Source organism: Pyxicephalus adspersus, chromosome 6, assembly GCF_032062135.1.
Source record: "Pyxicephalus adspersus chromosome 6, UCB_Pads_2.0, whole genome shotgun sequence".
In the NCBI taxonomy this organism is placed as follows: domain Eukaryota; kingdom Metazoa; phylum Chordata; class Amphibia; order Anura; family Pyxicephalidae; genus Pyxicephalus; species Pyxicephalus adspersus.
Genome location: NC_092863.1, coordinates 18,646,133 through 18,663,206, shown reverse-complemented (window position 1 = coordinate 18,663,206; position 17,074 = coordinate 18,646,133). Strand labels below are relative to the sequence as shown.

Below are 17,074 nucleotides of genomic sequence, written 5' to 3'. Positions count from 1 at the left end.
AACAGCAAAACAGCTCTTTCCAGAAGATTGGAATAAAACATGTTTTTTATTTTCTGCTAAAATAGTTTCCAAGAATGCTTTCAATTAAACCCATATATTTTATTCTCTTCCTACTGGGAAGTAAGCCCAATTTAATATGATCATCTGGTGTTTACAGACATCCCCTCATTCTTTTAAACAAGATTTTCACTCTGAGAACTTGTAAAGGCCCTTTCGTCCTCTTGAAACACATTCTATCGTTGCCATCATGAACATGAAGGCTGTCATCATTCTCCTGGTCCTGTCATTGGCCACCATATTGGCACTGGTTGCTGTTTTACTATCGGGAACAGGAAAATCAAGTCAAAACTGTGATACCCAATCACAGTATCATGGTGATATCAATACAAACTCTGCACAGAAGAAAAAAACAGGCAGCCAAAACTTAATCTTTGCCGATCTGAAACCAGAAGAGTTTTCTGCAACAGTTGACTACCTAAAGAAAAATCTCGGTAAAGACCTAGTAAGTGCAGACAAAGCCAAACCTACAGAAAATTGTATCTACTATATTGATGTTAAATATCCTTCAAAGCAGAAAGCTCTAGACTACTTAGATAATGGAGGTGAAAAGCCGAACCGGGAGGCACTTGCTGTAGTTTTCTTTGGTGATCAAGAGGAACCCAACATTACAGAATATGTGGTAGGTCCTCTACCAAATCCATCATATCACAAGGATATCACATTGGAGAAATATAAAGACAAGCTTCCTTACTACCGTCGACCTGTTATTGGAAGAGAATATGCTGATGCCTACGATATGGTTTATCAAAGTGAGTTTTCAAAGGCCCCTAATTTTTTACGCGCTCTTGGCTACGATGGAGACAATTTTGCTGCTCTTACAACTGTCCCCAGGGGCTTTAAATCTGGAGACAGAAGTACATGGTTTGTTATGTTTCTTAAAATGAAAGAAAGTTGTTTTTCCGTCCATCCAGTTGGACTTGAAATTCTTCTTGACCATAAAAGCCTGGATGTAACCAAATGGAAAGTCACCAAAGTCTTTTACAATGGAGTTTACTTCTCTAACATGGTTGATTTGGAGAAACAGTACAATGCTGGACAAATTCAGGTAGTGAAGGTTAAAAATGTAACTCCAGACAATGACATTGGGTCTATGTATCCTAAAGCACATACTACACCTGGATTGCCTTTGCAGTTTGACCCAATTGGCAAACGTTATACTGTCAATGACAATCAGGTATCCTTCCAGTCTTGGGACTTTTCATTTGGTCTAAATGTGAATACTGGTCTACGTCTTTTTGACATTCGATATAATAATAAACGTATTGTTTATGAAATTAGTACTCAAGAGGCAATTGCAGTCTATGGCTCCAATGCACCAGGCGGAATGATCACAAGATACCTTGATGGCAGTTTTGGTATTGGAAGGTTCTCCTTTGAGTTGGTACAAGGAGTTGATTGTCCTTATCTAGCTACTTATGTTGACACTCACCATCTAATGGAATCTGAGACTCCTGAAACAACCAAAAATTCCATATGCATTTTTGAACATAACACTGGAATGCCTCTTCGTCGACACTACTCCAATATGCACGCTATGTATTACGGAGGACTGACCAACAGCGTTTTAGTTGTGCGAGCTGTGTCAACTCTTATTAATTATGATTATGTATGGGATTTTATATTCTATCAAAATGGAGTTATTGAAGCCAAGATATATGCCACTGGATATATTAGCTCCTCATTTTACTTTGCTGATGGTAAAGACTATGGCTCAAGGGTTGGTGAATATACATTGGGAACGCTTCACACTCATTTTATCAATTACAAAGTGGATATTGATGTTGGAGGTAAGACGTTTAAACATCTGATTATATAAACTATGAAGAGCTTATGCCTTTTTTGTGTCATTTAAGAGTATTTTTTAATTGTTTTACATATTTACTGATTACCTTAGCTTCATTTGCAAGTTATAAATCCAAACATTTTCCATTTTTTTTAACATATCATGTGTACAGAAAGTTTAATTAATTATGGATATGATATTCTCTCATTCATATAATCATTGATTGAATACATTTCATGAGAAGGAGTGGCACAAACTGATAGTGTGAGGGCGTTTGGAAACTGATGGGAGATATGAAAAGTGAGTATGAAAGGAAGTGATAGAGAGGGGAAAGGGTTACAGATGAGGGGGAAGAAAAACTGGTAATTGAGTGAGTATATTGGGTTTATATTGTTTTTTACGGTATGATATTAAATCTTTAGCTTGGGATTCAAACATAATACATAACATAATAGGGGAGCACATATCTTTTCAATGGCCACCATGTGTATATGAGGTGGTTTGATTGATATCTGAATGATAGATACAAATATCAAATAACAGATAGCTGGAAAATGAATGTAGGGAAATAGTATGCATGGCCATATGAATACTAAAATCCATGCTTCTGAGCTAGGGGGTCACAGTGACAAGGTCTAGAAGGACAATGACAATAGATAGAATAATATGTGACTATGACAAAGACAAAGGCTTTTTTACAATCACATTTTTTAAAAATGCAAATACACTACACAATGGTATAACTAGAGATCCCAGCAAAACATTGTATGGACCCTTACCAAGGACCATAGAATCACCCAGGTTCACTTATGAAAGTGTATCCTCTCCACCCTCAAAGAGCTTTACTAAATCATGCCTTTTGATCAATCCGCCATACTGGTGCTGCTGGTGCCAGCTTTAAAAAAAGTTCCTCGGATGCACTAAAGTGCTAAGGTAACTTTTTTTAAAGCTAACCAAAGTGTAAATCCAGATGGTGTATACTTGAGTATATATAGTACATGTTTTTACATAGTTTTCCTTTTTAAAATTATGATATGTTTGTACCAAACATAGTAAAGTTTTTTTGCAAATTAAAAGAGATTTTTATTTTTTTATTAAAATGAAAAGAAACAATTACTATTAATAGTAAAAAAAAAAAAACAAATAAGAATATTAGGGCAGAAAACTAATAGATAATGGACAATGGAAAGCTCAGTGCTGAATTCAAACCTTTTCTTCGCATTTAAAAGTCAAGGTGACTCTTTAAACCATCCAGTACACACTGAAGTACAGGGAAACGTTTTTAACGTAAATAAAGTGCAACAGAACAAGTTATTTATGTGTCTGTCTGTAGCTGCTGAAAGATCCCAAGTGGTGAAAGGCGGGATCCAGTGCCATCAGATATGGGAATTAAAGAGCAGAAAAGACAGGCAGGGGAGATAATGGAAAATGAGTTGTTTTAGAGCAGAATGCAATATTAAGGATGAGAGTTAGCGAGAGAGAGGAAAAGCCACACAGCAGGAGAATGTGACAGGAAGCCGAGCCAAGAAAAGGATAGTGGAAAAATTTGAGAAAATTTTAAAGGCTGGCAGTTCATTCTCCCTGAGGGCGTACAGTTTATTATTTGCAAGAATCCCCAAGTGCCCTGACAGGAAATAGAAAGTGATCTTTTGTTTACTTTATAATATATATTGTAGTTTTGCATGATTTTTTTTTTAGAAGAATGTAATTTCTGTATTGTAATTAGGTGCATCAGTTCAAATGGATTTAATCTAACAAACATCTAAACATGGCAACAATGCAATGCATTTAAGCGTGTCGATATTGTTAAGACTGCCTCCTGAAATTCAAACAGAGCATCAAAATAGGGAAAAAAGGCGATTTAAGTGATTTTTAACATGGCATGGTTTTTGGTGCCAGGTGGGATGCTCTAAGTATTTGAGCAAGTGCTGTTTTCCTTGGATTTTCACATACAGCCATCTCTAGCTTTACAGAAAATATACTGCAAAAGGTGAAATATCCAGTTAATGTCGATCGCTTCAAACTGAAAGAAAGGCAAGTATACAGAAGAGCATCTCTGAACAAATAACATGCCAAATTTTGAAGCAGATGGGCTACAGCAGCAAGAGTCCACACTGAGAGCCACTTAGAACAGACACCTGGCTGACCAAAATTGGGCAAGATTAGACTGGAAAAACATTGCATAGTCTGTGGAGTAATGGTGTGGGGGTATTTTTTCGGCACACTTTAGACCCCTTGGTATGAGATGAGCATTGTTTAAATGCCACAGCCAACTGTAGTATTGTTGATAACTATGTCCATTCCTTTATGACTGCAGTGTACCCATCTTTTGATGGCTACTTCCAGTAGGATAATGCACCATGTTGCAAATCTCAAGAAAATATGTTCACTGCACTCAAATGGCCCCCACACTCACCAAATTTCACTCTAATGGAGCACTTTTAGGATCTGGGGGAACTAGATATTTGCCTTATGACTTCAGCTAAGCAATTTGCAGCAACTGCCTAATGCTATCATGTATTGATCAAAATCAATGTAAAATGCTTCTATCACCTTGTCAAATGCAAAGGGGGTCCAACCCAGTATTAGCATAGTATACCTAATAAAGTGGGAAGTGAATGTTTTTTGCTTCATGATATATCAATGTAAGTAGGTCTTTTCTGTCCCAATTTCTGTAACAACAGCAAACCATATTTTTCTACTCCTGGGCAGAATTATAATTATACAAAACTAAATATATCAATGAAACAATCTTGTCTACAGACATAAATAAAAGCCACGAGAGCCTGTTGTACAAATTGAAGTTGGGTTATTAGCATTATTTTTATTTGTAATGCAAAATCTTATATAATGATTCATAAGGCGCCAATATCCCTTTATAAAAAAAGGCCTGAACCTACAATATTTATCAAAGAACATACATAAAAAAAACACTGTAGAATCAGTATACAGGATGCCAGTAAGCTTTTTTTAGATTGGGTGTAAAAGCAGTGCAACTGGAGGAAACCAATACTAACTATGTATGTAGAAATTAGTATAGAAAGAGAAATGATGTAAAGGATGTAAATTGAAAATATGGAACACTTTGGTATACTTTGTTTACATTAAATACATTTTGGGGCACAGTATGATATAGTGGCCATTGCTATGCTTATACTGGTGCTGCAACTTTTTCAATGTGTTTGGGTGCTAATGTTTTGGGTAGGCATGGTAGCTCATTGGTTACCACTCTCACCTCTCAGGTTTGAATATTGGCGTAGGACAGTTTGTATCTTTTCACAAGTTTTATGACAAGTTTGTATGTTCTCCTTGTGTTTATATGGGGTTCCTTGAATAAATGTGGGTTTTGCATGAATTTATCATAACATAGCACAAATTACTATGCAGGAAACTAAGAGTTTTTGGTTTTTATCTCAAACTAGCTTCAGGCAATTTTAATCATACAGCATTTCAGGAAAATAATAAAATAGTAAACAAAAGTAAGTTCCTGTCCTTACTACACTTTTACACAATAAATCATGTATTGTCAAGACATCCTGTTAAAACACGGCAAAGCAAACCTTTATTTACAGATATATTTAAAAAAGCCTGCAAAGCTTTACAGCATTTTCTGACCTCATAACAGACCCCCACTGCAAACCTCAGTGACGGACCCCAGTACAGACCACCAGTACAGACCCCCCAGTACAAGTCTTAATGACAGACCCCCACTGCACACCTGTCTGACAGACAGCCAGTGCAAATAAGACACAAAATTCAACAAATATGGGAACATTTAGGCTTCAATATGAAAAAGTGTAAAATATCTTCAAAGAACGAAGACAATGGTGAGGTCACTTGTATAAAGAGTCACTGAAACTAGCCTTTCATGGTAAATATTGGAAAAATCAAGTCAACAAACACCAAACTTGACAACTTGACAGACACAAGTCTGAACTTTAGTGACGGACTACCAGCACAAAAAAAAATGTCATTTGATGAAGACCACCACAACGGACAACGTATCCGCATTGTGAGGTTAAGGTGTTGAGGAACTTCAATATTCCTAGTGAAAACACTTAAAAGGCCCCATAAAAATGTTTTTTGGCACAACTCCGAAACCTTAGCTGCGTTGCGTATATTTAGCAAATAAACATACTGAGACATTTACAGGCAGAGACAGACTGTGTTAGGCACTTGTGCTTACATAGCAGCTGGCTGAGCTGAATCAGAATCTACAGAAACTTTAAAAGCTGGTATTAGTCTCTCCCATTTATAGATAACGCTTGGGTTGTTTATACCCCAAACCACACTATTATTGGTCAGAAGACCATTGCCATGGAAAATTAGGAAAAAATATGTCTATTTGGGCAAATTCAGATTTTCTCAGTTTACAGCAAATTCATGATCATGTAAATCTGAACATCACATTTTATTAACAACTCAATTAACAAGAGGGCCCATAAATTGCTTTCTCCATTCTTCATCCTACGTCACCCGACCCAGGTGTAGGATTGGGTGACGTAGGATGAAAAAAAAAAATTTGCTAATCCCAAATTAGCAAATTTTTCTCTTTGAGCAAAAAGGTTTGGGCATGCGTAGAAGAGAGCCCAAGGGCCTCCTGGGATGCCTGACGTAGGTATCCTGGAAGGCTTTGCTCTCCCATTCATTCTCAACCGCATTAGGGGGCATTGCTGCACCCTTTTTTTTTTTAAAAAAAAGGGTGTTGCACCTAAAAAAAAAGGAAACAAAATTTTTACCCTACATAAAAGGGTTCTGAAAATTCTGAGTATAGGTACACTTTAAGATACTAATACACTGCTTGTATATAACACAATTTTCCCTTTGGTATCTAAAGGTAAATTAAGTGGTGCAACAAGAGTTAAATACCCTGTACAGCTGTAAGTCAGACCGTGACTATCACACTTGATGTGCTGATCAAACCGTTCCCTTATTCCCCAGGTATTATTTAATAAATAATATTATTAAAATAATAAAATAATAAAAATCGCACTCAATCTCTGAGCAGTGCACTGTCATAGTGCTGCCAGTGTGAAGTTTTTCTTTTTTTAACTGATTTCATTACAGTAATCAATAAATATGTTTCTACTCGGCTTTAACCACACATATGCATATATAGTAGGTGCTTAGAAAAACAGACACCTATTTAATAATTTGTCCATTATGTTTTTTCAGGCATTGCTAATTCTGTTATGACCCAAGATATGCAGTATTATCCCTTAAACATCCCATGGCAGACAGATGTCAAGATCCAAAGGCCAAAGGTGGTACGAAATACTTTGGAGACTGAAAACACAGCTGCATTTGAGCAGAATGCCAAGATGCCACGGTATATCCACATTGCCAGTAACACCACAAATAAATGGGGTCATCCTCATTCCTATAGAATCCAGATAGTCAGCTTTGCTGGAGATCCATTGCCAAATGAAAGTCCTGTGGAGGATGCAATGGGATGGGCAAGGTAAGGAATAGTGATGAGCAAGCAAAATGAACAGAATTTTTTGCAAATCTAACTAGTTATTTTTTAGGAATATATTTATGTAGATTTGCCCAGTCTGCATAACTCATGACTGCATTTCTAAATTGTGTGATATTCCATATATAGGATTATATTTTTTCAAATGTAATATTGTGCATTTTTTATCAGCTGGGGAAACTAGTTATTGAAGGTAAGACATTAAAAAAAGATTTAGGCCCCCATCTACTGATGCCTATTGCTAAAGCTATTCCTTACTGCTTTTTCCTCCATCACATAGGATAAACTATCTGGTAGTTTAAAGTATAGGGTAGTATATGACCATTTATTATTATTATTATTATGTACTTTTATTTATATAACACTGACAGCACTTTAAAAAGCCCATAGTCATATAATTAAGTGTCCCCCAGACGGGCTTACAATTTAATGTCCCTACCATAGACATATGTCATTAACACTGTCTAGGGCCAATTTTGAGGGGGATTCAATTCACCTAACTGTTTTTGGGATGTGGGAGGAAACACAAAACAAGGCAAGAACTTTCAAACTCCTACAGATAGTTTCTTAGCCGAGATTTGAACCTGGGACCTAGTGCTGCAAGGGTTAGAGTGCTAGCTGCAGAGCCAACTATGCTGTCCATCTCACAAGATTCAGCATTTGGACATAAGGACATGACCATAACTACTTTTATATGACAAGGGAGGGTGATATTACTACATCACTGATCTCAGCTAGTATTGTGATTGCAGCTATGAAAAATAAAGAGAGGTAAGTAATAGTTGTTCAAAGGACCTTTGTCTCTAAATAGGTTCATTTAGGTATAGTATGTTTCATTAAACTCATCTCAACTAAACTGAAAACAATTACATAGTTAGTCTAGTTGAAAAAAGACATAGTTACATAGTCCATAAGTCCGTTAAGTTCATCCACTAGGGAATTAAACATATTCCAGATAAAAATGTTATAGATAGTATATCCAGATGAAGGCAAAAAACCCAGGTTAAATTTGCTCCAACAGGGGAAAACAAAATCCTTCCTGATTCCATGAGGCAATTGGATGTTCCCTTGATCAACAGTCTCTGTTGTCTTAGAGTTCTCCTATATTGGTCCATATAGAGATGATATATAGGGTGATCATATTCCCTTATTAGAGCAATACCTTGTTGTTCCGTTGTTCCTCCTATGTATGCATGGGTTTCATCCCATATCCAAGAAAACATATATAGCAAGTTATTTACCTTTCTTCAAAAATTAGCTTTAGACTATTATATATGGGACATGAGATTATGAACAATTAGTGGCATGACTATGGATGTAGAGCGTTGAGTAATATATTGGTTCTGTACAATTATATGATAATAATAGGAAGGCTCAACCGCAGCATTAGTGGATGATTTCTGAGCAGGGCAATCCAGGATACTCTGTACACTTTGAATGCTAGTTTAAGATCTGCTGAATATCAAGAATTGAAAAAGGCACAGATGTCCATACACGCATATGGTTCCATGACACATGCATATTGCATTTACTTAAATAAACATGCATTTACTTAAAAAAACCCTTGGTTTAATTTGCTCCAACAGGGGAAAAAAAAACTATCCTGATCCCATGAAGCAATTGGATGCTCATTTGTTTTAATATTTTTTTTATTATTATAAAAAAGAATTTTTGATAGCGCCAACATAGTACGCAGCGCTGTATATTAAACTATTATCATTAAATAAAGACAAGAAAACAATATTCACTAAGCAGCATTCAGAAACACTTTGCTTAGATTAAAAAAATAGTAAAAAAATTGTCAAGCAAATTAATACTTTTTTTTTTTAATAAGGTACAAACTAGCAGTAACCAAACGTAAGGATGACGAGCCTGAGAGCAGTTCCATCTACAATCAAAATGATCCCTGGAGTCCTACTGTAAATTTCTCTAATTTCATAAATGATGAGAATATTAAAGATCAGGTGAGTCAAAGTACTTTCAAGGCTGACTTTAGCCAAGTGGATTTTTTTTAAATGTTTGAATGAATACAAGCCTTCCTATTTCTATTTGTGATATGCCTTAGAATAGTTTATACTTATGTATGTAGTAATAATAATCATAACGTACAGTTCATTTCCATGATATTTTTGCATGATATTTTTTTAGTGTAGGATTGGAGATGTAGGATTGGAAAGGACTTTGCAAGCAACAATGATATTGGTCTATTTTTACCAAATTTTTGTTACTTTTTGAAGGTGTTTAATGTATTTATTTTATCCCTTTTTTTAACTTAGCAGTGATACAATTTATAATAAACTTTAGATTATATACTGCTAAAAGTGTACAGACTAGTGACTATGTCCAGCAGTTGTCTTGTTAAAAGCTTAAGGGTATGTTAAAGACAATTTTGTTTTTATCTTTTTTGTAGTTTTTTTTGTTTTCGTTCTATTTAAAAAATTTTAAATTTCCATCTGAATTTAGAGACTGTTTGGGACTGCGCACACTGTACAAGAGACTGTTGGGGATTGTACAATATTCAGGAGACTGTTGGGGACTGTGCACAATACGCAGAAGACTGCTGGGGACCAGTTACACTGTACAGGAGACTGTGCATAATGTATACGAAAAAGGAAAGACAGACAGTCAGAGACTTAAAAAATAAATTGGTCATAAAAAAACAAAGGAAACATTTTTGCAACTGATATCAAGCAGCAATTTAAAAAAAATAATAATGATGTGCATTTTAATATGCTCATCAAAAATGTCTTTAGGATATTACAAATAAAAGATAAATAAATTAAAACTCTCCAATTTGGAATTAATGTTTAGAACCTAAAGTTTTGGAAAGCTGAAAGAAAAAGTTGGAAACCTCACCTGGATATAGTATTTTAATGACTAGTTTATAACATGTAATATCCTGACAGTAGTCTCCAAGAATAATACAGTCTGCTGCATTTAATCACTCCTCATAAATCAGGGAAAACAGTTCTACAATCCAGTTCTCTGCAAAATCTCCCAACACTTTTTGGAATGTCCTTTATGTTGCTTTGCCAGTACTGTCCAGGACGAAATGTCCTCCTCCCCTCTCCATTAGTCTCTCCTGTCCTCTTAGCAGAGTCTGGCAGAATTCTCAAGTTAAGAGACCAAAAATGACTAGGAGCCCTGTGTAAGATTATTATTTGAGTTTTGACATTATTGTAAGTCAGATATTGGAAATGCTGGAACTCCCTAAATGGTTGCATCATGGTTATAGATTACACCAGTTTTTTTCAACCAGTGTTCGATTGAACCCTAGGCTTGGAGCTTGTAAATGACAGGCAAAATGAGGTGCCAGCATTTTTTTTACCGGATTCAGATTTTAAGAGCATGTAGTGGCCTGGCTAGGTTGTAACTCTTAGTACATAATGGGAAATCCAGTATTTTTGACTTGTTACTAGAACTAGAAGGAAAAAAATTCCCTAATTGAGACACCTGTTCTTATGACATCTCCAAATTAGGAGACATTTCTACTGATTCCCTGGGACAGATAGTGTAGGCATTTCGTCCCAATAAGAAACAGGCAGCAAATATTAACCTGATAGGGATTTTAACCTTTGCCTAGTACACACAAAAGTTTTGACTCATAGTGGAAAGTAGGTGGGGTTACTTATCATTAGGGATGAGTGAGAAGGCCTCTGCATTTTTGCGCAAATGTCCTTGAACGTCCTATGGGTCTGTGAAATTTTGCTTGAGCTGTCATCACGGTTTACCTTTCCTCAGCCAATCACAGAGCACTAGAGGTGATGAATGGGGGGACTTTTCCTCATTTAACCTCTAGTGCCTGGGAAACTAAACTCACACTGACGTGAGGATTCCCACAGCTGTGCTCATGAATGAATGCAGTCCTGGGAACATCACAGGATAATTCCCACAGCTGTATTCATTGATGAGCACAGCCGCAGTACCCCTCCTGTCACTGTGATGATTCCCATGGCTGCATTCATTGATGAGCACAGCCGCGGTACTCATGAATGAATGCAGCCCTGGGAATCATCACAGGATGATGAGTCTGGAAAATATTACCCTAAATTACGTGATAAGGACATACAAGTGCATTGAAAGAGTGTCCTCTTTGGACTTATGAGATGTTGTTCTGTACACCACAGAACTATGGCACCGTGAGCTGTAAGGTATGTTTAAAATTTGAAAGGCACCCCAAACAGTATTTGGACCTAACATTGAACATTATAAGTTGTTCCATAAGAAAGTATATAAGAAGAATGAATATTTATATTTAGCGATTTGAAGGGATTTCCATTTTAAATCTGTACTGTTTTTTTTAAATTAGACATTATTTAATCCTAAATGGGAAATACAAGATTTAAAAGCATGTCTTTGAATACAGTAGACTTTCTAAGTACTAGTTATTAGTATCCCTGGAATTTATCAGAATGGTAAAACTCTCATCATGTTGCCTCTCCCACAGGATCTGGTCGCCTGGGTCACAGTTGGATTTCTTCATATACCCCACTCAGAAGACCTTCCAAACACTGCCACTCCAGGAAACGGTGTTGGGTTCTTTCTCAGACCCTACAACTATTTTGACATTGATCCTTCTATATACTCGCCAGATGGTGTTTACTTTAAGAGTGAACAGGATTACAGTTCATGTGATGTTAACCAAATGGCTTGCATATCCAAAACAGGGTCCTGTGCTCCTAAGATCCCTCCTTTCACTTATGAAGGCTTCAAGGACCTTGTGAATTTGTAAGAAAAAGCTTGTACATATTTTCTGTGACATCTAGAGGATGTATGATTTCCCCCCGCATGCACTCTTGGACATATCAACTAGTTACAATGACTTATAAGGCAGATCACTTTTTAAAGAAGAGAATGGGAAATCTACCCTTGAATGTATGAATGGGCAAGAAAACAAGATGAACCACAAACGTTTCATGCATTGGTTTATTAAAAATGATTTTAGTAGTCAAATTACCTATCTTTTTTCTTAAAGTAGCCATTTTTTTAAAGTAGCCACCACTTTTAATGCTAAAGAGTACATAAATGAATCCTTTCTTGGCTCAAATGCTCACATTTTGTTGCATTGCTTGCTAATAATGATCCTTATGTCACCATCCTTGGTATTACTAAATTCAACTTAAAACAAATTAGGATTGTTCCATACATCTCTGTAAAGAGGAGGCCAAATTTGTGAACCCAGGTTTGGCTTTCTACTGTCAGAATAACCTACCTGATGACTACTTTTGTTATAACTGATTGAGGAAGAATCAAGCAAAGGCAGAAATATTTAGAAAACACAAAACGAATAAAGCACAAACTTGCATCAAACAGAAAAGAACGAACAGCACATAAATATTACAATTGGTGTTGGAAAATGGTGTAAAAAGCAGGCAGACTGGAATTGGCTAACATGTTATGTGTGCCTCACTATGGTTTAACACTGGCAGTATCCTGTGAAAGCACTAAAACCGGATGTCAGACATATCTCCTGTTATAATGTTAAAGCGGATCTAAACTAAAATTTTTACTTTACATAAAAGGGTAAATAAACCTTTTATTTAAAGTCAAAATATTATACTTTTTTTTAATTGCAACACTCTTTTTGATTGTTGCAGTGATCAAGCCTGAATAGGAACGCAGGGCCTCCCGGGATGTCTACAGCACAAATCCCGAGAGGCTCTTGGCGTTTTCCTACACCAAGGGGAATGAGATGTTGGTCTTACACATGCACAGTAAAATTGGCACTCTTATTTTTTTTACTGCGTAACAGTAGGTTTTGTCACGCTGTGCAGACGCGAGATAGAGGAACGTACCCAGAAAAGTGGGAAGAAGCTGCAGATGGCGGTGCCCAGTGCTTTCAGTGTGGGGGGACCAAGGAGAATTCCAGGACAGCACATGACCCGATCAAAGACTTCTCTAATGACATCGAGGGATCTGTGAAAAAAAAGGTAAGTATGATTTTTTTTTATTTTCAGTCTAGATCCGCTTTAAATCTAGATTTTTCTTTTACTTTTTGTTGCTGAATCAGTGCTATATGGACATGGTAGGAATTGGTCTATATTAAAAATGCCAAAATGTCTACTTACCTTCTAATAATAGGATCTATATTGGCATAATCATTATATATTTGTTTTATTTTAATATAGAATATAAGTAAAGTAAAATGTATACATATTCAATAAATTATATATCTTTATTTTTGGAGTAAGAATATTTTGTTATTGTGCAAAACTTCAGTCTAGATAATGGAAAATTTAAACAATGTTGGAAACAAAGTGATTACTGGACTGTACTGTCTGCCAATTTATTCCCTACAGCGAAATAAAATATTTTGGCCACAAAAGTTTTGCAATTGCTCTCAGCAACCTAAACACGCTTCCCTCTTAAAGTTCTGGACATAATGACAAGCATTAAGATGTTTCCAAACTAGAAAATATAAAACAGAGCAGCACCCTGCAATTGTCCACATACACAGATAATACATAAATTAGGGTTGGAATACAACCCATACGGTTCTATACAGCACTGTGATTTACACACAGGCCAAAAGATATTTTTTCTGCTTTGGATGAGTAACACTAATGGGTCTTTTTATCAAGCAGTGAATCCGACATTCCCTGAATCATTCCCTAGTAGAAAATATTCCATGTCTATGAGTGCACAAACTGGAGTGTGATGAGGAGGAGCTTTGTACAGTTGAGGGTACACCAATTTTGTTTTACATTATTTTAAAAAGCTCGTGGCACAACCCAATTTTTCCCCAAACCATTTGCTTACTACATACACCCAATACAGTACATTTGTCCAAAAATTTGAACATAATTGCTTCTGTACTTTTTGAACTGTCTTATCTTTGGGTCACCCTAGATGTGATCTTATTATATAGGTTCACTAAATAATAATAGATATTTGCATGTAGAATAGAGTTAAGTGGATATTGCTGAACAGAGTATTCAATGGAATTTGGGAGGCGGTTCTAAAAAACAGTTGTCAGGGTATTTCATAATATCCTACAATATTCAAGAATAGAATGTTCATAGATCACATCCGTACAAAAACATATTTTGTTCCAGGCAGATGTTTCTGTGAGTTTCAGTCCCTCTCTGGAGGGGGATGTTCAGTCACATCTTAAGGAATGTCTACATTTAGGGTTTAAGAATTTTAGATCTCCTATATATTCCCTCAAAATAGGGGAACAGTGATTTATGAGTTATGGCAACTAATTTTTCCTGGCAGCTCCATGCCATCCTACAAATGGATTTACCTACCTCTTCGTAGTAAAGCTCTGACCGCTGAACAAGCGATATCCCCCTGCATGACTACAATGGTGTCTTAGGATGGAAGCCCTGCTGGTGGACCCTCGGGGCAGACTTTTTGGTTTTTAAATACAGCTCTCTGGAAACAGGGTTTGGACTCATACCTGTGGTATGCTTGTTTTGGATTCCCTTATTTCACCTCCAGCTCTTAGTCACAGAATGGATTCCTGGTAAACCTTTTCCACATTCATAGTTTAGATTCCAGTGTCCCCTATTAGTTCTAGGACTTTGGCTGTCAAACTGGCAGCCGGGAAGAAAGCTTAAAACACCAGGTTGATTTGAAGTATGTGTTGACTGCTGTTGGAGCTGTTTTTATTTGTAGGCTAACATGGCGCTGTCAGGAAAACGAAAAATTGAATACTTACCTACTGTAATTTTCCTTTCTTGACATGCATGGGATCCCATGTGCTGGGGTTGCCTCTAATTTATTGAAATACTATCCTGGGAGTAGGAGGAGCAAGGGGATTAACCCATTTGGTTAATTTGGTTCCTTACATGAATGGACATTGGTGCTTTGGAAGAGGAACTCAGTTTTTTGGGGAATCCTTTACCACCCCTCCTACTAAAGTGCATGGGGTTTCTTTTTCAAAAAAGTATAGAGGAGTAAAGTCACACATGTGCTGAGTTCCCAAACTTCCTTTTACTACCCTGTTCTGTTGGCCACTCATTCATTGCATTTATTATCATTATTATATAGAGACAAAAGGCAGACAAAAAAGTTGACAATTAAAAGTTTCCATTTGGAGTTGGAACTTTTCCAAGGCATTGAAAACTTTCTAAAAAGGTTATGAGACCTAAGAATAATCATACTTTGGTTTCTCCCTCAACCACCATCCTGACCAACTCTCCTCTCCCAAACACACACTTTATCTTAGCATTTAGTGACATCATAGAGTTAAACCATGGGTGCCATTAGTATCAAGTTCCAAAGGACACAAAAGGAAAAGGCCACTCAAACTGCTACTGTAAATGTGAGCAGCCAGGTGTTGTGCTATTCTTTCACTTGAAGAAAAACATTAAGCAAGGTAAATCAGTGAATTTTAGTGAATCTACACAGCTGCATTGGTCTACACCAGTATTTCTTGACCCTTTTACCACGGAGGAACCCCTTGACATACCTGGATGGTCTTTAGGGTACCCCTACTATAATTTACTATATATACTGTATATATACTATATATATACAGAATGCATTGGTGTGGTGGTAGGAAGGAAGAATGACACCCTTACTAATGATCATTGGTACCTGGTAAACTGACCTGAGAGTCACAAATTGCTCATTGCTCAAGGAACGCATGGCAACCTCTGGAGGAAGCTCATTGTTTCCCAAGACCCTGGTTCAGAAACAATGTCCTACTTAATCTAAAATTAATGCCTAAAGCAAGATATGTATCTTCAGATGGCCAAAATATGCCATTTGATACTTGTAATGTTTGTAACTGTCTGATTATTGTGATATCTTCTACAACCAGAAAATAAGCATGGTTGAAAATGCTTATACAGTTACAAATATTTTACTTTAAACGGGAAATCTGAAGAAAGGCTGAATGGAATGCTGTGATGTTGAGCAACTTTAAGCAATGTTCTTACTCCCATGGCTGGAATTTTACTTTCACCACTTAAAAGGCAAACATACAAATAAATAACATGAACATCATTGTGAAGTGCAGAACATCAGTGATTGAAGTATATGCAAACCAAATCACTACCTAGTATATAAGCAGTGCCATTATTATTATTATTACACAGTATTATTATGGCACCGACATACAGGATTGCGCAGCACACTTCAAATTCCAAAGTCATGTCACTAACTGTCCCTCAAATGGGCTCACAGTCCAATATTTTTAAATGGAACCCCAATACAAAAAACCAACACAATTGTGTTGTAGTGCACTGCAACACATGGCGCATGGAAGTGCTTTAGTATAAACATGGTCTTCCATTTTATTTTTTAGCACATAGGGTATGTTGTAACCCTCATCATTATTATTGTGCTGTCTTAGCACATCACATTTTAATATGCATGTCTAATATGCACACATTGGCCCTAATTCATCAATGAAATCCACGCTCGCTGGTTGCGCGTACTTTCGCGCTTCCGGCGAGCCGGTTTTCCAGGGTCCGGAGTCGAGTGTGCCTCACTGCCAGCCGGATTCCTGCCTTGATAATAATGAGCAATAGAGGTCGCGAATCTGCCAATTAAGGCGATTAGATTTCAGCTCCGCGATTAAGGAGGATTTGTTAAGCTCAATGGTGAGATCATAGCAATTAATTACCGCACACCTGCTCTTTGTTCTGTGCTTATTTACAGTCCTTTACAGGTCAATTAGAATCTTTAACCTCCTAGCCGTTAAGCCCGACCTTCGTACGGGCAAAAAAAACGGCTAGGATGGTTAACCCCGAGTTTTTTCCCATCCCCACTTACCTGGTCCCCCTGTGCTCATCCAGCGGCGT

At 36.8% G+C, this 17,074-nt stretch overlaps 1 protein-coding gene across 1 annotated transcript; it reads left to right on the top strand.

Moving 5' to 3' along the window:
- Positions 1-189: 189 nt before the first annotated feature.
- Positions 190-13,497, top strand: LOC140333278 (amine oxidase [copper-containing] 3-like). Its single transcript, XM_072414838.1, has 4 exons — positions 190-1,847; positions 7,019-7,304; positions 9,154-9,283; positions 11,767-13,497. Exons 1-4 carry the CDS (start codon positions 248-250, stop codon positions 12,049-12,051), a joined length of 2,301 nt encoding a protein of 766 aa, XP_072270939.1. The 5' UTR covers positions 190-247; the 3' UTR covers positions 12,052-13,497.
- Positions 13,498-17,074: the final 3,577 nt, after the last annotated feature.